Source organism: Opisthocomus hoazin, chromosome 6, assembly GCF_030867145.1.
Source record: "Opisthocomus hoazin isolate bOpiHoa1 chromosome 6, bOpiHoa1.hap1, whole genome shotgun sequence".
Lineage (NCBI taxonomy): Eukaryota > Metazoa > Chordata > Aves > Opisthocomiformes > Opisthocomidae > Opisthocomus > Opisthocomus hoazin.
The window spans coordinates 1414974-1442674 of NC_134419.1; the positions used below are offsets into that span (position 1 = coordinate 1414974).

The 27701-nt window shown below is 50.3% G+C and overlaps 2 protein-coding genes across 5 annotated transcripts in view; one reads left to right on the forward strand and one right to left on the reverse strand.

Moving 5' to 3' along the window:
- The window catches only part of SRSF11 (serine and arginine rich splicing factor 11), a 339983-nt gene that overhangs the window by 16587 nt on the left and 295695 nt on the right, over positions 1-27701 (reverse strand). The window contains exons 1-3 of one of the 4 annotated variants that reach the window (XM_075424253.1): positions 7129-7173; positions 6871-7020; positions 7-140 (exon numbers count right to left, since the gene is read on the reverse strand). In XM_075424253.1, the coding sequence (XP_075280368.1) occupies positions 7-140; positions 6871-6998 (262 nt within the window). In that variant the 5' untranslated portion in view covers positions 6999-7020; positions 7129-7173. The other 3 variants (XM_075424254.1, XM_075424255.1, XM_075424256.1) reach the window with 3 other exon arrangements.
- Positions 11199-27403, forward strand: LRRC40 (leucine rich repeat containing 40). The gene is made up of 15 exons (XM_075424238.1): positions 11199-11325; positions 12078-12259; positions 12724-12797; positions 13762-13891; positions 14296-14419; positions 15208-15350; positions 16330-16502; positions 16799-16889; positions 19467-19512; positions 21822-21930; positions 23022-23129; positions 24329-24439; positions 25440-25517; positions 25936-26121; positions 27079-27403. The coding sequence occupies exons 1-15, from the start codon at positions 11208-11210 to the stop codon at positions 27182-27184; spliced, it is 1779 nt and encodes a 592-aa protein (XP_075280353.1). The 5' UTR covers positions 11199-11207; the 3' UTR covers positions 27185-27403.

Here is a 27701-nt window from a genome sequence, read left to right on the forward strand (position 1 = left end):
ACAAACCTTCTGCATATGGTACGACTATCAACGCTCTGTCAACGAACACAGTGTTTGTCAGGTGCTGGGCCACAACTGCCGAGTCCGGATCATGGAACTTTACAAAACAGACACGTGATGAAACAGGCAAAGGAGAATCACTGAAAAAGAAAAAAAAAAATAGAAATTGCTTAGATGGAAGCAAGTCTGACAGTATGAAACTTGTAACTTCTGTTGTCTCCCCGCTTTCACCAAGCCAGAAAGCCTTGGGGAACTACGGGGCACTCCTCTCTGCAAGAACACGGTTTCAGGTCGTGTATCAAACATCGTTGTGCAGCACCACTGATAGGAAATTGCACTCAATGAAGCCAATTCACCCTAAAACTGCAGAAATAGCTGTACTGCCTCATTTGGAACTGGACATTAATTCTATTATGCACAATGTGTCTATGACCAGCCTCCTAAATGCAAAATGGTTTTCATCTTCTGTCTGTGAGAAGGGAAGGAGACAAAGAAAAACCTTGTTTAAGAAAGGTTAAAAGTTACCTACTATGCATACAGTGTAAGTTAACAAAACCAGTGGCTTTACACTCTCTGCTTTAGGCCCCAAATTACTTACCAAGGTAAATAATGAAACACAGAGGGTAATGATTCAGAGACTACTATGACTTTGCTCCTCAACACAATTTCGTAACAGCTTCTAGACCACACTTCATCGTGCTGCTCCTCACACGTACAGACACTGCCAAGCTCATTCTGCAGGCACGTACGCTGCTGAACACGAGCCTGTCCGTCAGCAGAAACACAACTCAACGCAGAAATTCAAGCAGCTCGGGCAGGCACACTACAGCTGGAATCTCAGAAGAGTTCCTAAACAACCAATCAGTCAACAAACCTCTCTACAGGACAGGTCTGTACCTACTGCACAGCTCACAACGAGCGCCTGTCGGCAGAGCTGCGTAAAAATTCCCAGAAAATCCAAGAGAGAACACAGAAGTTTCGAGTCACTTGAAAAAACAGAAATACCTGCTTCCTACAACAACAGGAAAGCAGTGCGGGCCGTGCAACTGTGTCCCCCTCTCCTTCCCTGCACCGCGGTGGAGCCTGGCTGGACACCAGGAGCCCCCCGAAGCTGCTCCACCGCTCTCCTCCTCAGCTAGACAGGGGAGAAAAAACATGACCAAACGTCGTGATGAGAGAAGGACAGCGAGAGATCACTCAGCAACTACCATCACGGGCAAAACAGACTCAACTCAGGGAAATCAGTTTAATATAGTTAATACAGCTAACTAATAGTTAATCGAATCAAAGCAGGATCATAAGAAATAAAATCAAATCTTAAAAACACCTTCTCCCCACCCCTCCCTTCTTCCTGGGCTCAACTTTACTCCCGATTAACTCCACCTCCTCCCCTCAAGCAGTGCCTGGGGACAGGGAGTGGGGGTTATGGTCATCACAAGTTTCTGCCACTGCTTCCTTCCCAGGGGGAGGACTCCTCACACTCTGCCCCTGCTCCAGCGTGGGGTCCCACCCACAGGAGACAGTCCTCCACAAGCTGATCCAGCGTGGGTCCTTCCCACGGGGTACAGCCCTTCAGGAACTGCTCCAGCGTGGGCTCCCCAGTCCTGCCAGCAACCCTGCTCCAGCGTGGGCTCTCCACGGCCTGCCTCACCACGGTCTGCTCCGCAGGCTGCAGGGGAACCTCCGACCTGCCACCTGGAGCACCTCCTGCCCCTCCTTCTGCACTGGCCTTGCTGTCTGCAGAGTTCTCACTCCTCTCTCTGGCTGCTAAATGCCATTACCCAGGGTGGTTTTTTATCCCAGAGGCGCTACCACCGTTGCTGATGGGCTCAGCCCTGGCCAGCGGCGGGTCCATCTTGGAGCCAGCTGGTGTTGGCTCCACCAGACACAGGGGAAGCTTCTGGCAGCTTCTCACGGAAGCCACCCCTGTAGCCCCCCTGCTACCAAAACCTGGCCATGCAAACCCAGTACACCCTGAAACAAAACAAAACCAAACCCCCCAAAACCAGAGGCAGAATCAACCCTGTCAAAGTCCAGAATAGGTTTTAACAGCCCGTATATCCTGAAAATGGTGCAGATTTTGCTTTAATCAGGTGTATAAACTAAAAGACAGGAAGAAAATTGTGATGCAGACACAACTGGGCAGCAGATGAGTTAAAAGCTGCCTCCAGAAGGCACAGGGTAAGTACTGAAAGGAGTAGCTAGTCCTGACCACCTAACTCCTAAACAAGGCCAGGGTACACGTGCTGTTCAGTCCTGCCCTCGAGTACCAGAGGTACAAGATAGCCTAACACGGTAGCTCTGAAAAACGGTCACTAATTCTTCACGACAGAGATCTACCTTTACTAACTAGAATCCCATGAACAGTTATAAGACTAGCTCTTCCAAATGCATCCCCCTGCCAAAACAATTTTATCTGGGTTGAAGAACGTTGATCAAGTCTTTAAGCACCGAAAGCGCAGAGGGCTGTCAGAACTCAGAACAAAGAATGACTTCGACACCAACAAGAAAGACATCCAAGATCTATTTTTGCTAGTGCAAATGCCAAGCTGTCTAGCCTTCACCACCACTAAGCAGAGGCTCAGCCCAACATGACGTTATGCAAACTCAAGAACTGCCCTAAACATTTATCAGATCACACTTTAATATACTTTAAATTTAACCTGATTGGAGCCAGCATATTGCAGCTGTTAAAATGTGAAAATTAGGAACAGCCACTTCATTCACCTCTTGCAAAGTTAATAAATTGGAAAGTAATATTGTAGCGATAAACGGCACAGAGATGGAAAAACTGAAACTATTAGCTCTTATGTATCTATGAATACACAGTAGCTTCCCAAAATGGTGCCTTTTCTCACCCTATTTGCACAAAGCCATAAAAACCAAAGAAGCATTCGCAGCCAGTGTTCAACGAAATCACTGCAGTAAAACTTTGAAGAAAAGAAAACCAAGGAGTTATGGTACGCCTGAACGGTATCCTAATCTAAAGTACAAAAAACTGAAACAATTTATCACATAAATGCAGTACAGTATTTTCAAACATTCTTAAAAAGTCTGTGGTAACAGGGGAACATAAAACAGAGTAGGTACTGTTTATATATGTGAGTACCACTAAATACTAACTGTACAGGTAGCTGAATCTACAAAGCCAACTGAAAATATGTTAAGGTTATGCTTATGCAGCCTGACATTTAATATAAATCAGTGCATTTCATTTTTAAAAATGTATTTCCAGTCACTCGAAAACCCAAGCTGTGGCTCAGTGAAACTCATCAAGAACAGAATGTTCTCAACAGTTACCAAAAAAAGGCTGTCATTATTCTAATTCACCAGAGACCGAAAAATTTAGTGATTCTCCCTCAGACATCACGCTGACGGATGCGGAGACGCACGACGATTCACTGCGCTTGCTGGCTGAACAATGCACCCGTTCTGCGGTGCAGCAGATCCTGAAACACAGCTGATGAACAGGGAAATCCAGCCTTCCTACCATAACCTCTGACCACTTGCTCCACCAAAGCTCCCTCACATTGCAAGCAGCGTCTTAAATATAAAATCCAGTGTTTTTAAGGGATATTTCTGCCACGTACACACACATTAATGCTGGCATCATTACTGATGTAAACCAGGCTAGAGTCAGGCTGGAGTGAATATACTGTCTGTGCAAGAGATGTTCCTCAACATTACCATGTTCACTGGGTGGGAAGAAACAGAGTTTAAAAAAAAAAAAAACAAACCCAAAACCAAAATCAACTAATACTCCCCCACCCCCAAAATAAAAAAAACCACAACCCATGCGCTTCACTTGGAAGTGAAGTTGTCATCCTTTTCCCAGCAGATCAACTACCAGTGGGAACTGCAAGTAATGCTGGTATCCCGATAGAGTCCTTGTATAACTTTCCTCAGCAGTTACTAGGGAAGGCAAAGCATCCTGTCAATTACTATGCCATCCAACATATGAAATTATTATTAAGTATGCTTCCAATTTTATCAAGCTTTAACTCTGTGGACTGTATTTTCCATCAGATGTGCTTTTTTCTTTGTAAAATTCCCTGTGCATAAAAATTTGACTGGATGATTCATATCTAAAGAGTAAGACCAGAGAACACATTGGTTTCTCTATCAAACACCAGTGGCACAAGACCTTTTACATCCCAGTTTCAGAGCGGAAACTTAAGTTTTGAGGGAAAGGCAGTTTTCATATGCCAAACAAAATATGCTGAAATGAGCTTTTATATATATATGTGCGTACACATACACACCCCTTTAAAAAAAAAAATATATAAAATACACAAACAGACAAACAAATCACTCTCAGAAATCCATTCCCTCCACTTTCTAGCTTTGCCTACCACAGAGGATGAAACTATACAGAATACAATAAAAGACAAGAACCAGGCAACGGAGTTGGGGGAAGCAGGGAAGAAAAGGTTTGGGGAGGAAAAATGGAAGGAGTCGCAGAGCTGGATACTGATGAGGGGAGAGAAACAGAAATGCAGAGAAGCTCAGGAAGTTATATCTGACCTGGATGAATAAGGAACTTCTACAAGGCACAGCAGAATCAGAGTGACCGAGAGAAAGATCAAAGCAGGAGGCAGAGCAATGGAAATGGGACTGGTGACTCAGAAATGCCACATGCAAGAAAGAACCCCAGCATAGTCTGGGACATAAAGAGATTCAGATCATGGAGAGAATTTACAGATCATAACTTATATCCTGTAGCCCCCCCAAAAATGGATCAGCACCACAGGCAGGGAAAAGTCAGGACCTGAAGTTTAAAGGGGAAGGAACAGAAAAGGCTTTAGGAGAAACAGATAAAAGAACTTTACTCAAAAATACACCGCTCTCTGGTGTGAAATGAAACCAGAGACTGTCAAGTATCCCGAGATCAGACCCCCGAGCACCCCAGCGGTGGGTCCAGAGGCGCCAGGGCCCCTGGCATCTCTGTATGCACAGCAGCACAAAGGAGGCCACACAAAACCTCCTTCAAACTGCGAGGTTAAAAATTAACCCCAGTCCGAAGAAGCGCTTGGTCTAGTATCAACTGCACAACCTTTATATACATTTTCAAAAACGCTATTTTTCCAGCAAGACACACGTTCTAGAATGAAGCTCACGACACTGTCCACTGCAACACCTATTCAGTATGCTCTGCATCTTCTGCACAAGGCCTGTGTAGTTACACTGTATTTCCCGTTCCACATTAATTTCTTCCGTGTCTTTTCTATAGTTGTAACTTTTTTATAAACCCTGACAAACCTTCACAACATCCCTACAAGAGGAAGAGGTATTACCCTCCTCTTTCACTTGGGGCCTTGAAATACAGAAGAAATTTAGGCCAAATGTTTGAAGCAATTTTTGGTCACCCAATCGGAGACATCTGGCACCGGGTTACCGGACTCACTGGCACGCTGTTGCCTTTCCTCCCTCGGCGCAGGCCTTCAGCGCCGCAGCTGCGAAGGCAGGCAACTCGGTGTTTTTCTCTACCAACAAAACGACCCAGCTGAAGTGACAAGAACACCAGCGCCAGAACAAAGGAGGCAGAAGTCAGCAGTGAAGTGCAGGCGCTCAGCCTTTCTGCAGAAACAAACTGACACCGGGACACAAACTAAGTTCACCCTAACGACCGGTATCTCCTAGTGTCTAACCAGAATCAGACGTGACAGACACAAGGGTACAACGCAGATGTCCCTGAAGCCACCTCGTCTCTTCCCACCGCCCAGCTCCACCAGAGACTTCTCTCCCACGCCCAGCCCCCAGACGGATCCAGCGCTTGCACCGAGCAGGGCCCTGCACATCTGTGCAAAGGAGTCAAATTAAGAACAAACAGACAGTCTGGGGCCGTTTCAGCCCAGTTACCCCAGCTATCAGCAACGCAACTCTCCTCCCTCAGTGTCACTTACACACACATTCAATTTCCTTCTGTGCTTCAATTCCCAACCTGAAACTGCTGAAGTCCAACCCAAAGTAAGAAACTGCAAGACATACTGTTTCTGAATTTGCATATATAGCCGGCTAACAGGATGGGTGAATTTTCCTGGTTTTGTGCTAAGCAGGGATTGAAGACTCAATGATGAAAAAAATGCTTTGGGATCGCTTTTTTTTTCCCCCTAAAATAAAAAAATCCAAATAGCCTAGAGTATTAAAAACAACTGACCGTGTTCTTGTTGGATTTATCTCCCATCAAACAATCCTGGCTCACGTCGGCAAAAAAGAAACCTTTTTATGCAAAAGATCAACATATAACGACATCAGGTTCTGCAAAACAAATCAAACTGACGCGGCCAAATTAACGTTACCGCCTAACCAGCATCATCAATGCGTATTGCTTGTCCGTCAGCGATTACCTGCCCATTCTGCACAGAATTCTTTGCGAGAAATGCATATTTGTATCAAAAATCCTCGTTCCGTAAGGAAGGACCGGCAGCCGCGGCGCCTGCCCAGCCGTCCGAGGTCACCGGGCCCGGCAGCCCCGGCGCAGGCGGCTCCCAGAGAAGCACGGGCGCGGACAGGAGGAACCGGCACGCAGCCTTTTCCCCACATAAGCGCAGAGCGTAATTACGTGCATAATTACAGCCGTAATCAGCGCGCAGACTCCGGCAGCGGCTGCGTCCGAGCGGGAAGGGGGCTGCGGAGGCACGGACAGCGGCTGGCCCCGACGCGGCTCGCCGCCTGACGACCGGGAGAGCTCCGGGGGCAGCCCCAGCGGGAGCCGCCACGGAGGCGGGAGGCGGCCGCGCCGGGGGCGGGGAGGAGGGGAGGGAGGAGGGGAGGGAAGGGAAGGGAGGGCGGAGGCGGGGGAAGGGGCCCGCGCCCCGGGGGGAGGGGAGCGGCGGGGGTGGGGGGGGGGCAGAGAAGGCCGCCACTCACTCGGGGGGGAAGAGGCGCAGCTCCTCGATCTTCCCGAGGAAGCCAAAGAGCGTCCGCATCTGCTCGGAGCTGGCGCTGGGGGAGACGTTGGTGACCTGGATCACGTCGGTGCCGCTGCTGGAAGCCATCGCGCCGCCGCCCGCTCCGCTGCTGACAAACACACCGGGGAGAGGAAGAGCGCGTTAGGCCCGAGCCGCTCCCCGGGGCCTGGCCCGGCCCAGCCGCCGCCGCGCCCGCAGGGCCGCCCGCCCGCCTCACCAGCCTGCCTGGGCCGCGGTATCCCACAATCCCCCGCCGCCGCCCCCCCGCGCAGGCGCACCGCGCGCCCCGCGCCGACCCACGCAGGCTCGCGGCCCGCCGCCCGCGCCCAGCGGCCGCCCCTGCGCATGCGCCTGGCCCCGGCCCCTCCCGGGAGCGCGCGGGGACGGCGCGTGCGCAGCCGGGCCCCAGATCCCGCCGGGGGGGTGGGGGGAGGCGGCTCCGCCTCCGCGAGCGAGGCTCCGCGCATGCGCAGAGCGGCGGCGGGAGCGGCGGGGCTGGACGCGGCCTGGTCCTCGCCTCAGGGGCCCGCGGGCCTCTCACAGAATCCGAGAGTGGTGTGGGCTGGAAGGGACCCTGAAGCTCACCTGGTTCCAACCCCCTGCCATGAGCAGGGACATCTCCCCCCAGCCCAGGGTGCTCAGAGCTCCATCCAACCTGGCCTTGAGCACTGCCAGGGAGGGGGCAGCCACAGCTTCTCTGGGCAGCCTGGGCCAGGGCCTCACCACCCTCATGGGGAAGAATTTCTTCCTCATATCTCATCTAACTCTGCCCTCTGTTAGTTTGGAGCCGTTCCCCCTTGTCCTATCCCTGCACCCCCTTGTGAAAAGCCCCTCTCCACCCTTCCTGTAGCCCCTCCAGGCACTGGCAGCTGCTCTAAGGTCACCCCGGAGCCTTCTCTTCTCCAGGCTGAGCAGCCCCAGCTCCCTCAGCCTGTCCTCGGAGGAGAGGTGCTCCAGCCCTCGGATCATCTCCGTGGCCTCCTCTGGCCCCACTCCCAACACATCCCTGTCCTTCCTGTGCTGGGGGCTCCAGAGCTGGACGCAGGACTCCAGGTGGGGTCTCCTGAGAGTGGAGTCAAGGGGCAGAATCCCCTTCCTCACCCCGTGCCCACGCTGCTCTGGATGCAGCCCAGAACATGGTTGGCTTTCTGGGCTGCCAGCGCACATCGCTGGCTCATGTTGAGCTGCTCATCCACCAGCACCCCCAAGTCCTTCTCCTGGGGCCTGCTCTCGAGCCGCTGTTTTGGTTTCGGCTGCCGCCGGCAACAAAAGCGCCACGCGGCCGCCCCTCCCCCCGCCGGCGTGCGGAGGAGAATGAAAAGAAAGAGGCAGAAACCGGTGGGTTGGGATAAGGGCAGTTCAACAGAACAGCAAACAGAGGGAAACAGGAACAACAACGACACAGATAAGGAGAAAACACAACAACGAACCGCACGACCCAGACAGCCGCTCTCCTGGACAGGACCGGCGCCGCGCCCCCTCAAGCCGCGAGTGAGTTCCCGCCGCCCCCCCCCACCGGAACCCAGCACAGGTATTCCATACCCTGTGTGACGGCACAGGGTAATGGAACACCGGGCTCTGTTTGGCCAGGTGGGGTCAGTCCCCACCCCCCCGCTGTGCCCCTGCCTGGAGTCCGGTGAAAATTAACCCTGTCCTGGCCAAACCCAGGACAGCCGCTCTCCGCTCAGCCTGTGCTTGTGTTTGGGATCACCCCGCCCCACGTGCAGGACCTTGCACTCGGCCTTGCTGAACTTCACACGGTTCACGCAGGCCTGGTGACAGCGCTGAGCCCAAGCTGTCCGTTGTGCTGCAGCCCGGCAGCTCACCCGCACGGCGGTCGGGGGTCCCAGGGCACCGCTGCTCGCTCGTCCGAGGGGCGGCCTCAGCCCCGGCCGGGCTGGCGCCTGGCTGCGCTGCTGGCTCCCTCCCTCCGAGCTGTGAGCTCCGAATGGCACCGTCCGAGGCGGGCTGGGATCAGCTGCCACAGGATGAAGAAGAGAAGGCTGCGAGGGGACCTTATAAATGCCTACAAATATCTGAAGGGTGGGTGTCAGGAGGACGGGGCCAAGCTCTTTTCAGTGGTGCCCAGTGACAAGGACAAGGGGCAATGGGCACAAACTGAGGCACAGGAAGTTCCGTCTGAACATGAGGAGGAACTTCTTCTCTCTGAGGGTGACGGAGCACTGGAACAGGCTGCCCAGGGAGGTTGTGGAGTCTCCTTCTCTGGAGATATTCCAGCCCCGCCTGGACAAGGTCCTGTGCAGCCTGCTGTAGGTGACCCTGCTTCGGCGGGGGGGTTGGACTAGATGACCCACAGAGGTCCCTTCCAACCCCTACTATTCTGTGATTCTGTGATTCTGTGAATCGGGTGCATTCCCACAGCGAGGGGTGCAGTGGGCGCTTTGTCGCCTGGGTTCACGGAGACAGACATGCTTTGACTCCTCTCGATGTTTTCTGCCCCAACACTCCCAGAATCAGATTGTAAATGAAGCAATCGCTTATCTCCAGAGTCCATGAAAGCAATTTTGAAGTAACGAACGTTAATCATTCCAGGAAGTTCAGCCCTGCCCGCGGCCCTTCCCATCCTCGGTGATTTCTGCCCGCGGTGAACCAGCTGCAGCTCGCCTCGCTCCTGCCCTTTCACACACATCTTCCTCCGACGGCGACAAGCATTGACTTCAAGACTTCAGACAAAACTCCAAGGTTTCCAGCACTGCTTTTTTTAATGCCCAGCTGAAATACCCAGCGCTTTCTTACAGAGTGCTGCCTGGTGACTCCCAAAGAGCGAGGGGACAGAGAAAAGGGCAATCACACACCAGTGCTAAAAACCTAATAAGGCCAAAATCCGTAGCTGAGCTGGTGCCTGAGGTGTGAGTTCCTTAAATCACATGCTTGTTTACCTAACGGGGTATTTGGTCCTTAACTAACTACATCGAAGTTCATCACAACTACTACTAGTGGAAGGGTTTTTCAGAAAAGGTAGAGTTTGAAAGGCAAACCTGGGGCTTGAACGTGCAAAGAGCTGCAGCTAAAAGCGTCAGTGACGGAGGGGGAAATGCACTCCTCTGTCGTAACGCTGCCGGCGGGCAGGCAGGCACCGGCCGCGCTCCCGGTGGCACGGCAGCGGCGGCGGCTGGTCCCGGGCACCTCAGCGACCGCTGGGCAGCCGGGGTCCCTGGGGCTCTGCTGTTTGCACCGAGTTTGTAAACTAAAGGGAAAAGGAAAAACAAGTAGTGAGTTTGTGTAACAGCGCCTTCGGATTTGGTGTATGTTACGTGGATGTGGAAAACGTTTTTTCCAGGTTATTTGGTCCGGGTTCACGCTCGTGAGGAAGGTGAAGATGTTATCAAAAAGTGGTGGGGGAGAGGAAGGGCGGGAAGCGCGATCTGCGTGCGACGGCCGCAGCGGGTCTGTCGGCGAGCCCCCTCCGTGAGTCTGAGCAAGAAACCGCTGTCAGCAGCGGCTCCTGCTCCTGCTTCGTGCACGGGCGGCATGGGACTGTGCTCCGGCACCGAGCGTCGGGGGACATTGGCTGCCGCCGAGGGGACATTGGCTGCTGTGGAGGGGACATTGGCTGCCGTCGAGGGGGCATTGGCTGCCATCGAGGGGACATTGGCTGCCATCGAGGGGGCATTGGCTGCTGTGGAGGGGACATTGGCTGCCATCGAGGGGGCATTGGCTGCTGTTGAGGGGACACTGGCTGCCGTCGAGGGGGCATTGGCTGCCGTCGAGGGGGCATTGGCTGCTGTGGAGGGGACATTGGCTGCCGTCGAGGGGGCATTGGCTGCCGTCGAGGGGACACTGGCTGCCGCCGAGGGGGCACAGCTGCTGTGGAGGGGACATTGGTTGCCATTGAGGGGACAAGGCTGTCGTCAAGGGGACATTGGCTGCTGTCGAGGGGACACTGGCTGCCAGCGAAGGGACACGGCTTTTCCCTCCTCCTCCCGATGGCTGGGGGCTCCGGCGGAGCCGCCCCGGCCGGTGACAAGGGCCAGGACCGGCGCGGGCTGCGCTCCCCGCCCGGCACGAAGGCGGCGGCCTGGCCGTCCAGCTCCGCGGGAGCCGGCTCCTCCGCCAGCGGCAGCCCGCGGCGAGAGGCACCCCGGCGCCGGGCCCGGGACGGGACGGGACGGGACGGGATGGGATGGGACGGGATGGGACGGGATGGGATGGGATGGAAGAGGCCTTGGCGGCCCCTCCGCGCCGGGCGGGAAATGGCGGTGGCCGCGCCCGCCTAAGCAGCCCCGCCAGGCCCCGCCTCCGCGGCGCGCGGCGCGGGCGCGGCCCCGGGAAGCGATGGCGGCGGCGCGGAGAGAGCGGGCGGCGGCGCCGGACCCGGCCGTGCCGCAGGGGCTGATCCGGGCGGCTCGGAAGAGCGGGCAGTTAAACCTCGCGGGCCGCGGCCTCAGCGAGGGTGAGGGGCCGGGTCTGCGCCGGGCGCTCGGGCCGCCCGGAGCCCCCGCGGCTCGGAGCCCCCGCGGCTCGGAGCCGGGGAGCGGGCAGCGGGGCCGCGGGCGCTCGGCGTTCCCCCGGTCCCCGGGGCTGTGCTGGGCGGGGAGGGAAGGCGGGGAGGGAATGCAGCGCCGGGCGTTGCTGCTGCGGGTCCGTCGGCCCGGCACCCTGAGCTCTGGGGCAGCGCCTGCAGCAGCGGGGTTGACTGGGTGTCCGCGGGGTTGACTGGGTGTCCCTGGGGTTGACTAGGTGTCCGTGGGGGGGACTAGGTGTCCGTGGGGTTGACTAGGTGTCCCTCGGGGTTGACTAGGTGTCCCTCGGGGTTGACTAGGTGTCCGTGGGGGGGACTAGGTGTCCGTGGGGTTGACTAGGTGTCCGTGGGGGGGACTAGGTGTCCGTGGGGTTGACTAGGTGTCCCTCGGGGTTGACTAGGTGTCCCTCGGGGTTGACTAGGTGTCCGTGGGGGGGACTAGGTGTCCCTCGGGGTTGACTAGGTGTCCGTGGGGTTGACTAAGTGTCCCTGGGGTTGACTAGGTGTCCCTCGGGGTGGACTAGGTGTCCGCGGGGTGGACTAGGTGTCCCTGGGGTTGACTAGGTGTCCCTGGGGTTGACTAGATGTCTCTGCGTGTCTGCATACGAAACCCACTCCGACTGCGGCAGCCGGAGAGCGACAGGAGAAGAATGGGGTCGATGTGTCTCTGTTTGTGTGCCCAGTGCCTCAGCACGTCTGGCGGATAAATCTGGACCCCCCCGAGGAAGCCCGCCAGAACCTCTCCTTCGGTGCTGCGGATCGCTGGTGGGAGCAGACGGACCTGACCAAGCTGGTGCTGGCCTCCAACAAGCTGCGGGGCCTGTCCGAGGATGTCGGCCTGCTGCCCGCGCTCGCCGTCCTGGATGTGAGTGCGATGGTGCCCGTACGGCGCAGCTGTCCTCTCCGTGGGAGGAGGGAAGACGTGGCCGGAGAGCTTCGTTTTCCCTTTCCCTGCGGTGGTGGGTGTGCTCTCAGGGTAGAGGAAAGCTTGTCACCCATCACTGATAAAGCATCAGTTGGTATGCTGGCAGTGGGTGCTGCTCTGTAGGAGGATCTGGGGGGCTGCATCACTGACACGGAAGGAAGAGCTGTTACCAGATGCCACCACTCTCCCACCACCTCTTAGCATTACTACCGATCCAGCAGAATTTTGCCAGTCTGGCGGCTGCAGCGCTGCTGTTGGCAATCGCCTTGAGGCGTGTAGGTAGCTGTGACTTGCCTACGAAATTATTTTGGGTGTAAGGTCAGTTTGATTCGTTTCTGGGATAGGGGAAGAAAACCTGCGAGATACGAATCGGTAACTGTATTCTAAAAAACTTGATTTTCCAGGTGCATGATAATCAGCTGACATCGCTTCCCGCTGCTTTAGGGCAGTTGGAAAATCTTCAGAAACTTGATGTCAGGTGAGTACAGGTTACAGAACTGGAACGTGAGAAATACTGCAGTGACTTTCACGGAGTGAATAAGAGATTGCAGAACATCAAATTTCCTCTCAGAACATTAATTTCAGATTTCAGAGAATATTAGTATATTGAGAATTGTAAGTTTTGTGTCAAAACTGATGATTTTAGGTTTATTAAAATTATTTTCACTAATACTCAAAGTCACAGTCTTGCTTGGAAGGTGAAAACAGTGATACTTTGAGTAGTCACACAAAAGCAGTATCTACATTCAAGTGCCTCAGTCTGGCAATTTTGTTTTAAAGGAACAAAAATGCTTTTTGTCACAAATAATATACATTGGAAATAATTTTATACATCTTGTTCATGCTGGAAAGTTCATGTCCTTCTGTTTACTGGAGTAATTTTGTCAATTTGTGCACAAGGGGAAAGACAGCGTGCTGCCACTGTGTGTGTGAACCGCGTAAAGGAACGGAAGATCCAGCTGGAATATTGTAAATTCCATGATGATTAGAAGTATTCTTGAACAAACAAAGAAATATAGTTAATTTCTCCCAGGAAACTAATCTGTTGTAGAGGGCCATAACAGTTGTTGGAGAAGATGTTGCTGAAAGGTGACGGTATCCTGAACAGCAGGCATACGTGCGTGCCGCAGTGTGAGAATGTTTTGCAGAAGCCTGTCTCACTGCACCTGTAATTAATGGTTAGTCTGTGCCAGCACGGAATATCCCGTGTATCTGACGCCCAGAGTGCTTCGTGCTTGCTCTAGGCTCTGAGGAGTTTGTGTTTCAACGAGGAGTTTGTGTTTCAACAGGCCGCATGTGGCTAAGATAGTCCGGCTGATGTCAGCGTGGTAGCTCTCGTTTGGATCGCATCCTGTGTAGCAGCAGTGTTCTCTGCGCAGTAAATGTTCTTAAAACTACTTTGTAATTGCTTTTCCCCTTTGTGTTCCGTGTCTCAATCCTAGCCACAACAAACTGACAAGTGTCCCAGAAGAGGTGATGCGGTTGTCACGTTTGAAGAGCCTGCTTCTCCATCACAATGAGCTGAGTCACTTGCCGGATGGATTTGGACAGCTTGTCAATCTAGAAGAATTAGTAAATTACAACTTTTTCAAAAATACTTATTTGTGCAGAAAGGCTGATTTATCTGTGTTTTGCTACTGCTAATTAAAAAAAAACATAGCTGTGCTGGCAGAACTTTGTGAATATTCTGATGACTTACGTAGGTTGTCAGCTGTTACATGGCGGGATTGGTTTTTATTGTTTGAAACCAAGTTTTGCCTTGGTTTGCCAAAGATTTTAAGAAAAATCCCTTTTGATCTGTCAGTCACGGGAGACTCGTTTCTTCTATTCACATTTCTGCCAGGGAGATCCTGAAGATGTCAGCCATCTAATTTTAATGTTCTGCCAATAATTAACTTTGCAGTAGTGGTACTCGTGGGATATTTTAAACATCTCTATTTCTAACCTCTCTCTCTGTTTCTTTGTTTAATATTCAGGACCTGTCCAACAACCACCTCGCAGACATTCCGACAAGTTTTGCTTTGCTCACTAACTTGGTGCGACTCAATCTGGCGTGTAATCAGCTCCGGAACCTGCCTGCAGACATCAGTGCGATGGAAAGTGAGTTAAATGCTGTCCAGCCAGTTCTGTAGTTACGGTCGTAAATACAGTGCATATTTTTCAGGATTTTAAAAATACGTTCTTAAAGAGTTAATGTCTTCTCAAGAGTATTAGCCCAGAATATTAAAACCAGCTGCAGCTACTGTGCCTCAAACTTGAGTCCTCTTATGGTTCATATTTCTTGATAAATGGGACACGGAATGATCAGAGAAGTGTAAGGATTAATATTGTTCGGCTTAGAAGTTATTAGCCTTAAACTGCCATAAGAAATTTGACTTTTTTTTTTTTTCTTTATCAAATATTTTGAGTGGAAAATAAATGAGAGAGACAGTTGAGCTTACCGTAGAGGAAAAAAGCATAAATTAGAGAGTGATGAAATTGACTTGTAATATATGAATGTTAAATACCAAGCTGACCAGTGGTTGATAGGAAATGCGTGTTGAATAGCTGTGGCAGATCTACAGGAACAGGTGCCAGTTTTTCTGAACGCTGTGGAAATGACCTGCCCATCTTTCTGAGATGGGCTGCAATACCGGACCCTTTCTTGACAAGAGCTAGTGTCTGGCAGCGTCGCTGAACGCGTTCCAGAATGCCCGATGAAGAGCAAATGAAAAGCAGATGCCTTGTTTTCAGAACTGTTGGTGCTAACTGATCTGATTTCTTGCAAATTTCTTACTGGCAAAATGTTTTATGTTTATTTAAAAAAATAGAATGTTTATGCTTGTGTAGAAAACAACTTTTATTTTCTCTTATTTTTCCATTTGTCACTTGCACACTTACTTCTGTAGGCTTAAGACAACTAGATTGTTCTAAAAACTATCTGGAAACTGTACCTCCAAAGTTAGCAACTATGGCATCTTTGGAACAACTTTATCTGAGAAGAAATAAATTACGTTCATTACCAGAATTTCCCTCATGCAAATTACTGAAGGTAAGGTTTGAAATGGTTGGTATACTGGAAATGTATTTGCTGTAAACTTTTAAAATAATGACTCTCACTTTAAACACAAATTTTTGTGAATTGCTGTGATCAAAAATTTATAATTCTGTGTTTAGAACTCTATTTGATACATCCCCATTTGCAGTTACTGTCCACATTGGTCAATCTTAAGGTCATTTGGAAGACAAATTTGCAGCAGTACTCTTCAGATTTGGAAAATAAAAGAAATATTTTGAAGAGGAATGACTAAAAAACTAGATCTAGTATTGCCTGCAACAGTTACTTTTTATCTCTAGGATCGTTTGCTGGATAAATTTACTTTATTTGCTATCATTTTCTTTCTTTATAACTACAGAGAAAGTATACTTTTTTTCCTTTTAGCATAGTCAGATCTTCAAAGTATTTTGTAGCCTTAATTGCTAATGTGTTTAAAATTGAAAGTCGCCTGCCTCAGAACGTCAGAGTTTGTGACTCAACTAGTGGGAAAGTGATTGGGCCAACTGAGTGCCTGTGTCACCGTGTTGTTTCCAGTGACCAGAGCCATCAAGCAGCAGATGCCTTCTTGGTTCTGCATAACTCTCAACTCAGCAGTTAAAATCCCAGGCTGTTTCAGCATGTTCTAACAAAACGCATGGAGAGCTGCCCTTGCAGCTTCCTGTAACTTGACATTTAAGAAACTTCACGAGTAAAAAAGTCGTCGACAAGTTCTTGACAAAAGTGGAGCGAATTTGTTCCCAGCTTGGAGATGGAACTCAAAGCTGAGGGTTCTGTGGTGGTTTCAGAAAAGCTGAGTTCAGAACCGTGTCTCTGGGTCTCTGGAGGCTTTGATATTTCATGTGCAGATGAAAGGGAATCGAGATCTGTATTTTCTCCATGTATTTTTTTGCCCATGCCATGATTTAGGAGATTAGTAAATTATGAAGTAGTTTTACTAGAGTGACATAATTGTGGGTGATCTTTGTTTCCGTAGGAATTACACGCTGGTGAAAATCAGATTGAAATATTAAATGCAGAGAATCTGAAGCATCTGAATTCCCTCTCTGTATTGGAACTTAGAGACAACAAGATCAAATCAGTTCCTGATGAAATTACTCTGCTTCAGAAGCTGGAGCGACTTGACCTCGCCAACAACGATATCAGTAGGTAATGCTAAAAACTGCGTACGTCTGTGGTGAGGCATAGCTAATGGCGTCTGATTCTACAGCAGATGTATTTCACTTTGTAAAATGTAATTTAAAAAAGACTCAACCATGAAATGAAGGAACCCTTGCTGGATTGTGTAAGTAATGTGATCAAACTGTGCCTTTCTTAAACGTGATATATTCTCTATCTTTTTATTTGGACCTGAGCGTTGGAATACCAGGCCATCTGACAAACCATTGCAAATTATCTAGAATTCATTTTGAAGCTGCTTTGAAAGGAGTTGTTTCCATTTGCAGATTGCCTTACACCTTGGGGACCCTTCCTCAGTTGAAGTTCCTGGCATTGGAGGGAAATCCTTTGAGAACCATTCGCAGAGACCTCCTGCAGGTAAGCGCTACAGGCAGTAGATAACGTTTGGTGATGCTGCATGTGTACATTATCCAAATTGTGTAGCCAGAACATTAAAAAAAAATAGAAAACATCCAGATTTCAAGTAGCCTGGACAATTTTACTCCATCTCTTTTGTTTGTGTGTTGGGATTCGTGTCCACTTTCCAGTGGAGTCCGACGCAGTGCATAAGATCATGAGGACTGTAGAATAAAGGAGGTTGTTGCTTTATAGGACCTGTTTCTGATTTGATACAGAAGTTGGAGTATATATTGCAAATGAAGCAACGAGTGTCTGGGAAAAAAGGGATAAGGCATCTGTCTGCTGCCTAATCCTGTTGCAATCACGTTCGTTGCAGTGCTAGGCGAGTACTTTACATGAGGCTTTTCCTAGATGAGCGTGGATTTCTGTTTTCCATTTCCTACTTCCCTGATTTAAGGATCTAGGATTCAATTTCCAAAGCATATTTGATGGCAGATGGGTTCTGAGCAATGACAATATGATGTACTGTGTTTTCTTATGGATAACCTACACCTCAGATCCGTGTTCTCTTTGTAGGTCACCAGTAAAGTGAAGGTGTGAGTTGTGCATGAGAAAACAAGTACACAGGGCAGCAGGGAGGCTGGAGCGTGGGCACTGCTGCTGCCAGAGAATTCCCTTCCCTTTTCTCCCCAGCAGGCCCGTCTTCTCCTTGGTGGTACACGCTACTTCTTTCTGTGCTTTTGCCAGTGTTAGAAAATAAATGTTTACAAAGTACTGGGATTCTCTAAAAATAAGCAGCGCTGAAGACTCTCTGCTGAAATGCAATTTTGTAATCTGTCAGAAGAGGGGAACCTTCGTGTACCTGATTAAATGAGCATTGTACACACTGAATTAATGAGCAGGGGATCAGTGGATGGAAGTCGTAGATGATTCCAGAGTTCAAAGTTGGCTTAAAATGTGCGTGCAAAGGAGTGTGAGTTAGGGCTGCCTGGCTACTTCAGTTCTGGTATTCCCAGGCTTTTGAGGATTTGCTGTCTTTCAAATTGAAGAGCGTAGGGGTGTGTATTTTCTTGTGTGTATTTCAGATCTGTAGCAAACGACAGGCACAAGGATTCCATTATGGCCTTTTATACGTGCACCATCTTGCTCCGTTACCAGCACTGTAAATTCATATAACTGGAATTTTATATGCCTGTCTAGATTTTTTCCTGCCTGATTTAGAGGAGTAATAGATAAAGCTTGTAGGGTTCCCCAGGCACTTGCTAGCACCAGGTGAATCCTCAGATTAAGGACTGGCAAGGACTGGGGGGGTAAGTGTGGTCTACCAGGCACAGATCTTCTCTTGTCCACCCCTGCTCCGTCTCGCCGTTTCCTGTTTCTCAGGCCTCGCATTCTAGTCCCAAACCCGTTCTTGTTTCCTGGTGGATTTCCAGTTGATTTCTGTTAAATTGTCGTCTCTCCATTTTGTGTAAGGTACCATCTCCTGGCTGTTGAGCTTTGTCTTACTGTCTGCTTTCCTCTCCACGCAAGCCACCTGACTGTTACTCAGCTTTCCGTCTGAACTTCACCTTTTCCTTAAAAGTTTCCAGGTTCTTCCCCGTTGGCTTCCATTGTCTTGCTGAGCTCAGCACGTGCCACACCTAGCCATGCCTGCAGTCCATCCCAGTCTGCTCCAGCCTCTCTTTCTCAGTCCTCTGTTTCTATCATCCCACCAGGTTCCTGGTGAGAGTTCCTTCCTTCCCCACTTCCGCAGTTGCTTCGTCCCCCCCGCGTTCGGATCAGTCCGCCTCTCGTTGTGTGCAATACAGTTGTCAGCTAGGATGAGAATTGTGAGTTCACGTTTAGTACCTCAGGGCAGTCCCTGCTTTTAAAGCAGCGAGGAGAAGCGTGTAAAATCGCGAGGAAAACAGCTTTGTCATAAAGGCTATGGATGAGATTAAGCTTAATTGCTCACAGATTGTGCAGATAGTAGCTATGTTTGACCGGTAGAAGTTGCTGTGAGAGGACGTGTAGTAGGCATGGTGGTGTTGGCTTGATGGTTGGATTTGATGATCTTAGAGGTCTTTTCCAACCTATGATTCTATGACTGAAAGTCAAATCTTCGGAGAATCCAGCTGTTAAAAGTCCATGCAAATTGTGTAAACTGCAGTGTTTTTCCCAGAGTTTATAGTTTTGGACATAAAAAGTTTCTGGAACACTGAACAGTCAGCTTCCTTGACAAATTGTGAACTTCTCCAAAGCCTAATTGTGCTAGATCTTTTTAAAGAGAAGACTGAGTTCATTTGGACATTTGTTACTTGCTCTTGGAACTGGCTAACTTCTTTAGCTAAAGAGCTAAAAATGTGGAGCCTGAGGTAGTGACAGGGGATTGGAAATTTTCAGCTGGAATAAATAAACAGAATTGTAAATAAGCAAGTTCACAAGCTGCTGCAGAGAGGGTTTTGCTGTGGGAAGCACTGGGAGGCTTTTATAGTCAGCAGCGCTGTGGGCTGCGCCTGCGTGACTGTAACCGTCGTTCTTCGCTGTCAAACAGACGTAGCAGTGCTGGCTGGGAAATGCTCAATGACTTTTTGTTTGTTTGTTTGTTTTTTAAAGAAGGGCACCCAGGAACTTCTGAAATATCTAAGAAGCAAAATCCAAGGTATGTTGCTCTATTGCATTGCATTTTGAAGAGAATCTTTCTAAGAAGTTAAAGTAAAGCAGAGCCTACGGAGGGTAGCTGTGTCAGTCCAGGTTCCTCCTGTTATCCTCCAACAATAATTTGCTTTACTCAACAGTTTGCGCTTACATTTCAGTGCTGTTTCTTTTCCTTATTTTATTAGATAATACCGAATGACAAACATTCATTATTGGGGATTATCATTTAGAAAAAGACTCTGAAGTATTTTCCCCTGGTCCCTTTATGCGTTTTGCACGAGGAATTTCAGTAGCTTGTTTGCTTTTTCCCTGAACATCATGGGAAGTTCACATCAGAGGTGGTTCTTTTTATGCTTGCTGTCTGTCTGCTGGCTTGGGCACAGTATAGAAGAGTAGGTGAGATTTTGCAAAGGTGTTATGTATTATTCATTCACCTAGTAACAAGGGCAGGACAGTCCTGTGGTTCCCAGAAAGTAAGGGCAAGACAAAGTCTGCCTGAAAGTCTTGGTGATGCCGTGAAGTCTGCCACGAAGCTGACTAAGAATATAAAAAGCTTTGGGAGAGAAAGTGACTGATTATTTTAAACATTGTTCTAATCCTGGCCTGTTAGAATTCATCTTTCTACCATCTAATAGTCTTGATCCCAACGTTCCCTACAGAAATAATTAAAAAGTTGTAAACTAGAAAATCAGATGAAGTGTTGAAGGGGATGACTTCCCTGTACAAATGCTGCGTGTGTTCGCAGAATCCTCCCTTGGATTCAGAGCTCTGCCTCGGTGCATCGCAAAGGACCTGTCGTCTTCAGAAATCTTACCTTTCTTAAATTTGGAGACATAAAGTAGGCAGAACAACCGAGTTCACTGGTCATGATAATATGGAAATGATTATGCTGTGCTTAAATGGCAAAAAAGCGCTCAACCTCTTAATTTAGAAGGGATCTTGATGATACGTGTGGGCAACTTCTGCAAGCGGTAGGTGTGAATTTTCCTTTCTGCCAGTGGATTTTCTCTCCGTCTGCCGGAGGATGGCAGTGTTAATTAGGTTATTGCAGCGTATGGAACTGCTTCAGAATGTCAGGTTCCGTGCAAATCTGACCTGTCATTAGCTTGATGAAAGCTAATTGATGCTAGAGCACATACTCAGAAGCTTGTCTGGTGAACTGCAGTAGATAATGTGATTGTGGGTAATAAAACTAGCTGATGTCTCGCATGTACAACAATGCCTATGATTTTACTCCACCTCTTACGGCATCGAAGCTGGAGCTAAACCAGCCTAAATTTGTAGAGGTTTCAACTGGAAAAAGCCCTCTTTTTTTGCTTGGTTTTTTGACTCTTTTGGCCTTTCTTAATGAAAGGATAACTAGTTGGGTTTGGGTGCAGTTGTTAGTAGACTTTTATTTATGGATGCTGCTGAAATTCTGTAGACTTTTGTTCAGTTTTGTTTAGTGGAAGTTGGATTTCTCTTCCTTCTGGCTAAGCTTCACCCCGCTTACGTGTGCGTGAATCCGCAGGGTGTGATGCCCCGGCTCAGGTGTGCGGAACAGTGCTTGTGGCGTGTTACGTTCCTCAGAGATTCCGAGTAGCCTTGCCATGCCGGTAGCTTTTTCGTGTGGCTCGTAGGTAGTAATCAAAAGGAGCTCTACAGAGGAGGGCATGATGAAGGGTTCTATAAATATTAATATTTTAACTATAGCTGCGGTCGGATTTGCTGTTCTGGGTTCTTCCCTCTGAGGGTGACGGAGCCCTGGAACAGGCTGCCCAGGGAGGTTGTGGAGTCTCCTTCTCTGGAGATATTCAAGACCCGCCTGGACAAGATCCTGTGCAGCCTGCTCTGGGTGACCCTGCTTCGGCAGGGGGGTTGGACTAGATGACCCACAGAGGTCCCTTCCAACCCCTACTATTCTGTGATTCTGTGTGATTCTGTGATCCTTGCTTCCAGCCCGACTTCCCTGGTTATCACTCCAGCTCCCCCCCCTTGGAGCCTGCTGCGTGATGTGACGGCTCCCTGCAGCAAACAGAACATCTCTACTGCTTCCTCCCCTGTTTGCTCAAAATCCAAGTCAGCGCCTCTCCCCTCCATGCTCCCGCCCCCCCAAAAAACCAACCCAGAAACCCAAGATTACAACAAACCTTTACTGGAAAATTTTTGAGATAACCTGAATCAGATCATGTGCAATTGAGCCAGAATGCAGGAGGAGTTCAAAGGGCGCTGGCTGGTGACGAGGGACACTGAACCTCTGCGGCTGGGTCATTCGGAACGGCACGTCCGCCTGCAGCCCGCGCGGTGTGTGACTGTTGCACGCGTTGTCTCTAGATGATGTGAGCAGCCCACACGCAGAGCCTCCTGTGACGGCCATGACTCTCCCGAGCCAGTCGAGGGTCAACGTGCATGCCATAACTTCACTCAAATTATTGGAATACAGGTATGTGTTTTGAAATATTACCTGTTTCTGCAGTTGTAAGAACACTTTCCCATTTTTTGTCTTTTTTTTTTTTTTTCCCTTCATGATACATATACCAGACTGTCTGCAAATCCTGCTGCGCGTGTGCACTTTTCACTGTAGTTTGTGTGCTCAGCAAGTTTGCTGACGACACCAAACTGGGAGGTGTGGTAGACACACCAGAAGGCTGTGCTGCCATTCAGCGTGACCTGGACAGGCTGGAAAGCTGGGCAGAGAGGAACCTGATGAGGTTCAACAAAGGCAAATGCAGGGTCCTGCACCTGGGGAGGAACAACCTCATGCATCAGTACAGGCTGGGACGGACCTGCTGGAGAGCAGCTCTGCGGAGAGGGACCTGGGTGTCCTGGTGGACAACAGGTTAACCATGAGCCAGCAGTGTGCCCTGGCTGCCAAGAAAGCCAATGGGATCCTGGGGTGCATCAAGAAGAGTGTGGCCAGCAGGGCGAGGGAGGTTCTCCTTCCCCTCTACACTGCCCTGGTGAGGCCTCATCTAGAGTACTGTGTCCAGTGCTGGGCTCCCCAGTTCAAGAAAGATGAAGAGCTACTGGAGAGAGTCCAGCGGAGGGCTACGAGGATGAGGAGGGGACTGGAACATCTCCCCTACGAGGAGAGGCTGAGGGAACTGGGCTTGTTCAGCCTGGAGAAGAGAAGGCTGCGAGGGGACCTAATAAATGCTTATAAATATCTGCAGGGTGGGTGTCAGGAGGATGGGGCCAGACTCTTTCCAGTGGTGCCCAGTGACAGGACAAGGGGCAATGGGCACAAACTGGAGCATGGGAAGTTCCAGCTGAACCCGAGGAAGAACTTCTTCCCTCTGAGGGTGACGGAGCCCTGGCCCAGGCTGCCCAGGGAGGCTGTGGAGTCTCCTTCTCTGGAGATATTCCAGCCCCGCCTGGACAAGGTGCTGTGCAGCCTGCTCTGGGTGACCCTGCTTCGGCAGGAGGGTTGGACTGGGTGACCCACAGAGGTCCCTTCCAACCCCTACCATTCTGTGATTCTGTGATTCTGTGAACTTGTTCGTGTTACTCAGCTCAGTGCTTTTCACTGTTTAGTGAGAAGCAGGCGGCCGTGATTCCGGACGAGATGTTCAACGCAGTCGGAACCAATCCTATCGCCACCGTCAACTTCAGCAGAAACCAGCTGCGTGAAATTCCTCCAAGGTACTGCTGCAAGGGTCGCTCTCTGTTTGTTACTTTTTCTTGTCTACTTCTCTTCCTCAGCGCCTTGTGTTTTGCTGATCAAGCACGTTTACAGCTTACGCTGTGTGTGTTTGTGCGCACGCTCACGCACAAATGAAGGCGCAGTGGAGATGCTGAGCAGTGCACTGCGTTTCTCCTACGAGTAGCGTGCGGGTGGGTTCACTGATTAGCGTGATGCTTGCAGTGAAAAGACACTTGGCTCTACTCAGTGGTGCTTTCATTACGTGTTGTTTTTTCATCGAGCTTTGCTCAGCATTGTTGAGATGGATGAGGGGGGACTGAGGTGACTTCTCGTAGTAATGACGTGCTGCACTGCACTCCAGTGTAGTAATGTTTGCTCTACAAGCAGTCCTTTTCCCCACGTAGAGATCATGTGCGTGGATTCACCACTTTCTTGGGTGCTGGCTTTCTGCTGTAGCTGAGGTTCTGTTTAAATTCAGTTGCTTCAGGTAGCACAACTGTTTGTGGGTTTTCTTAAGGAAGCCTGAAGAATTTCCATGCCTCTGCTTGGTAGGTTTTGTGTCCCATCACACAGCACCTGTGACTTCACCCACAGGCAAGGAGAAGCTTTCTGTTGTGTTATCAACACTAAAGTGTTATCCCACTAATGGGAAGAAATAGTCTTTTTGTGTAAGGAGGAAGGTTATTGCATCTCTAGCAGCCCAAGAAAATCCTGAAAGCTGGTTTTTAAGGATAGCACCACATTTGTGGGGGTAACTGATGTCCATGCTTGGACCCAAGCGTGCTGAACATGCAACCTTCAGCACATAGAGCTTCAAGAGGTGCAATCTCTTTCTCATAGGGGAAAAAAATCTCTTTTCAGTACAATTTATAGAAAATCAATTTAGTGAGATAATGCCTGTGCCTCCCATGCTTCTTCGCTGTGTTGGAGGCTGTTGCATTCGCTGAGGAGGAGGGTGTAGGCGTGCAGCTGCTGGGTGCCAGAGGATTCGGTGCCAATCCAGACAGGAGGGATGAGTGTTTTCTCATTTAATTACCTTTTGTTCCTAGGGCTAAAACAGAGATTCTGTTACAAGGATTCAACAGCCAACTTCTTGTCTCTGATTTGTAGAATGAAGCGGGTTTTTTTTTCAGTAACTTAGAAAACAGAATGCAGACATGAGCTTGCATAATAAAACTATATTCATATTGGGTTTCAGGATTGTGGAGCTGAAGGACTCGGTTTGTGACGTCAACCTCGGCTTCAATAAAATCTCATCTGTTTCCTTGGAGCTGTGCATGCTCCATAAATTGACACATTTGGATATCAGGTTTGTGACATGCGTTGGGCTTCCTTTCTCGGTAACTTATTTTCGTGCCGTTTTAAACCAGCCATCTGTGACGGTGGAATAGCAGCACTGAAACAGTTTTTCATTTCCCAAAATTTCACTTCCACGACAGTCGACCCGCAGGTCTGAAATAGCAGGCGGCCTAGATTCAGGCATCGGTTAAAGAAAAACGCAAACCCCAAACGGTCGAGCTCTCAGGCTTGCTGAGGTGAAAGGTCTTGCCTCAGACGTAGCAGGCTCTCTGGGTTGGACCAGACGAGCTCCGGGCTCCCTGCCGGCCTGAAGCAGCCCGTGACACAGCCTGGCATACGTGCTGCTGGTGGAGGAGCTGGGCTGAAGACTGCAGAAATGGGTAACAGTGGGAGATGCTGAGGGGACGAGGCTGAGCATCTTGGTGGTTAGTTTAGCTCCAAGCCTGGGCATCTTTTAGTGAGTGGTCTTTATTTTCCTGTAATGGCTCTTTGTGTCACGCTCAGGGAATACCTGGTTTGTCCTTACAAACCCCTGTCTTCCATGTGTTTGAGAAGCTGCTGAACGGCTGCCTGTCGTGGGAAACATTAGGGGAACAGTAGCCAGAAATGAGTTTATTACAGCAGCTGGCTACCAGCCAAAATGAGTTTTGAGGAGGTGTGGAGTCATCCTGCTGATTCGCTCTGGCACCAGCATCTGGGGAGGTTCGTGAGCTCTCCTCCGAGACCCAGGGCGCTGAGCTGCCGGGCGGGTTTGTGGGGTTGTTAGGTGCTTTGAAACACTTGGGAGTCTTCAGAGGACAGACTTCAGTCTGCTGGCGGCAGTGAGCACGCAAGCCTGGCTTGCATTAGCAGGCAGCTGCACTTCAGCGTGGTCTTTACCCATTTATGAAGCAATTAATTGCTCTAAGACAGCATGGTAACCCTGATAAATGTGCCTGTTCTGTCTCTGGATTCTTAACTAAGACTGCGTAGAAGTTAGTGATTATTGTTGGTCTTCGTTTGATACACAGAAACAACTTTTTGACATCTTTACCTGACGAAATGGAGGCACTGACAAGACTGCAAATAATAAATCTTTCTTTTAATAGGTAAGCAACTATTTAGATTATTTTTTTATACAATAATGAGAAGAACTGGGCTGAATTCAGTGTGATTTTCCTGTGATATAAGAAGGAGGAGGCACCGGATCAGCGAGCTGTGAGCTGAAAACAGGCAGAGTCCATGTCTCTACACAATGGGTAGTGTGTTTTTGGAACTTTCTGCTGCAGAAGTTTTGGAGAGAGACAGTAGCAACTGGCTAAAAAAGGGATTAAATGGCCTTGTGAATGGTGTGTCAAAAAATGGGTACGGCCAGAGTACCCTCTGGCATCCGTAATGGCTGCGGCCTCCTTTCAGAGCAGCGTGTTCAAACGCTGACCTGAAATGCTGTGTGATTTTCAAGGCTGCCCATTGTTTGAATGCCCCGTTTCCGACTCTCACTGGTTTGCCTCCGTTCCCTTCCTGAAGGTTTAAAGTCTTTCCCGGCGTCCTTTATCGCATCGTGGCGCTGGAGACTGTCCTGCTCAGTAACAACCAGGTCGGCTCCATCGACCCTCTGCAGCTGAAGGGGATGGAGAAGCTGGGAACGCTGGACCTGCAGAACAACGACCTCCTCCAGGTGCCACCGGAACTCGGAAACTGTGAATCGCTGAGGTGCGTGTCCGCAGCGGGAGCTGTTCTGTGAAAACACATTCTGACTGCTGCCTGCAGGGCATGGCTTGTCAGAGGAAAAAGTCTGACATGGCAGCGTAGTCGTTTGTAGGGCTCAGAGCACAAAAAAGGCTCTCGCCTGTTTGTAAACCCACGGAATTTCCTCCCTATTTCCTCAATATTGCAGAGAACTGGGGAGCTGATTTAAAAAAAAAAAATTGAGAGGGGGCGTTGGTTTGTGTAAATGTGAGGTTAGAGCCTGGGTCCGTCACCCTGCAGCGCTGCGGGGCCGGCGGCAGGCCAGCCCGGTGAGCGGCCGCGCTGCCTGCAGCTCCCAGCCCCCGCGCTGCCCGCCTTGCCCCGAGAGGCAGGAGAACGTTCCCCGGATAGCGGTGGGGAGCTGTGGCTGTGCCTGCCCGGACACAGCGCGCCCATGGACCCCAGGCAGGCGGGGGTGGGCTGTCGGGGCGACGACTGCGAATGACCGGTCCCTGTGGTTTGCCCCTTGAAAGCACCCTTTGCCGGGGGACTTCAAAAATACAAAATAAACCCCCCCACCACCCCTGCAATCAAAAAATTGCAGATGCCTGCCAAAGAAGAGTGGGCTAGCAGCTAAGCTAGAAAGTGGTGGGCTACGGTCGAGCAGAGTTTTTCCCTTTTATTGTACCATTTCTGAGTTCAGAAGTTCTTTTTCTGACTCTTTCTTCTGGCAGAGGCTTGCTGAAGAAGAATTTTGTGTCTCCAATAATATGCCACCACTGGTTTATTAGCATAAATCCAAATTCGGCTGTCTCTAAAGCTCAGTTAGTGTGAACTAGGGAAGCAGAAATTAAAGTTCTTTTAGTAGCCCAGAAGAGGAATTACTTGTGAATTTAAGATTCAGAAATCCGTGCGCGGTGTCCGAATGCGCTGGCGCAAGGCACAGCCTCTGCGCCGTTCCCTCACCGTCTCTTGTTGCAGGACGCTGCTGCTGGAGGGAAACCCGTTCCGCACGCCCCGGGCAGCCGTGCTGGCGCGCGGCACCGCGGCCGTGCTGGAGTACCTGCGCAGCCGCATCCCCGCCTGACCGCGGCCCCCGGCCCGGCCGGCCCCCGCCTCGCAGCTCGGCCCCAACACCGCGCGGGCTCGCTGCCCGCCGCTGACCTGCCCCGGCCAGCGGTTCTGGCACCGCTGGCGTGGGCAGCAGGAACCCGCCGGTGAAATATTTTCCTCTTGAGGGGGGCTGCATGTTTCAGGAGTGCGTTTTAAAATGCCACATTGTATGTTTACACTTTTTGTAATAAAGAATGCCACTGAGCGCTGCCTTCAGGAATCAGTGTGCCCTGGCTGCCAAGAAAGCCAATGGGATCCTGGGGTGCATCAAGAAGAGTGTGGCCAGCAGGACGAGGGAGGTTCTTCTTCCCCTCTACACTGCCCTGGTGAGGCCTCATCTGGAGTGCTGTGTCCAGTGCTGGGCTCCCCAGTTCAAGAAAGATGAGGAGCTACTGGAGAGAGTCCAGCGGAGGGCTACGAGGATGAGGAGGGGACTGGAGCATCTCCCCTACGAGGAGAGGCTGAGGGAGCTGGGCTTGTTCAGCCTGGAG

What these genes read in the sequence shown, in the direction of transcription:
- LRRC40 (XM_075424238.1), top strand. Translation starts at nt 11,208, where the DNA reads ATGGCGGCGGCGCGGAGAGAGCGGGCGGCGGCGCCGGACCCGGCCGTG. An exon ending in GCCAACAACGATATCAGTAG is followed by an intron (nt 16,503 to 16,798) that starts GTAATGCTAAAA and finishes TTCCATTTGCAG; the next exon opens with ATTGCCTTACACCTTGGGGA. An exon ending in TCTAAGAAGCAAAATCCAAG is followed by an intron (nt 19,513 to 21,821) that starts GTATGTTGCTCT and finishes CGTTGTCTCTAG; the next exon opens with ATGATGTGAGCAGCCCACAC.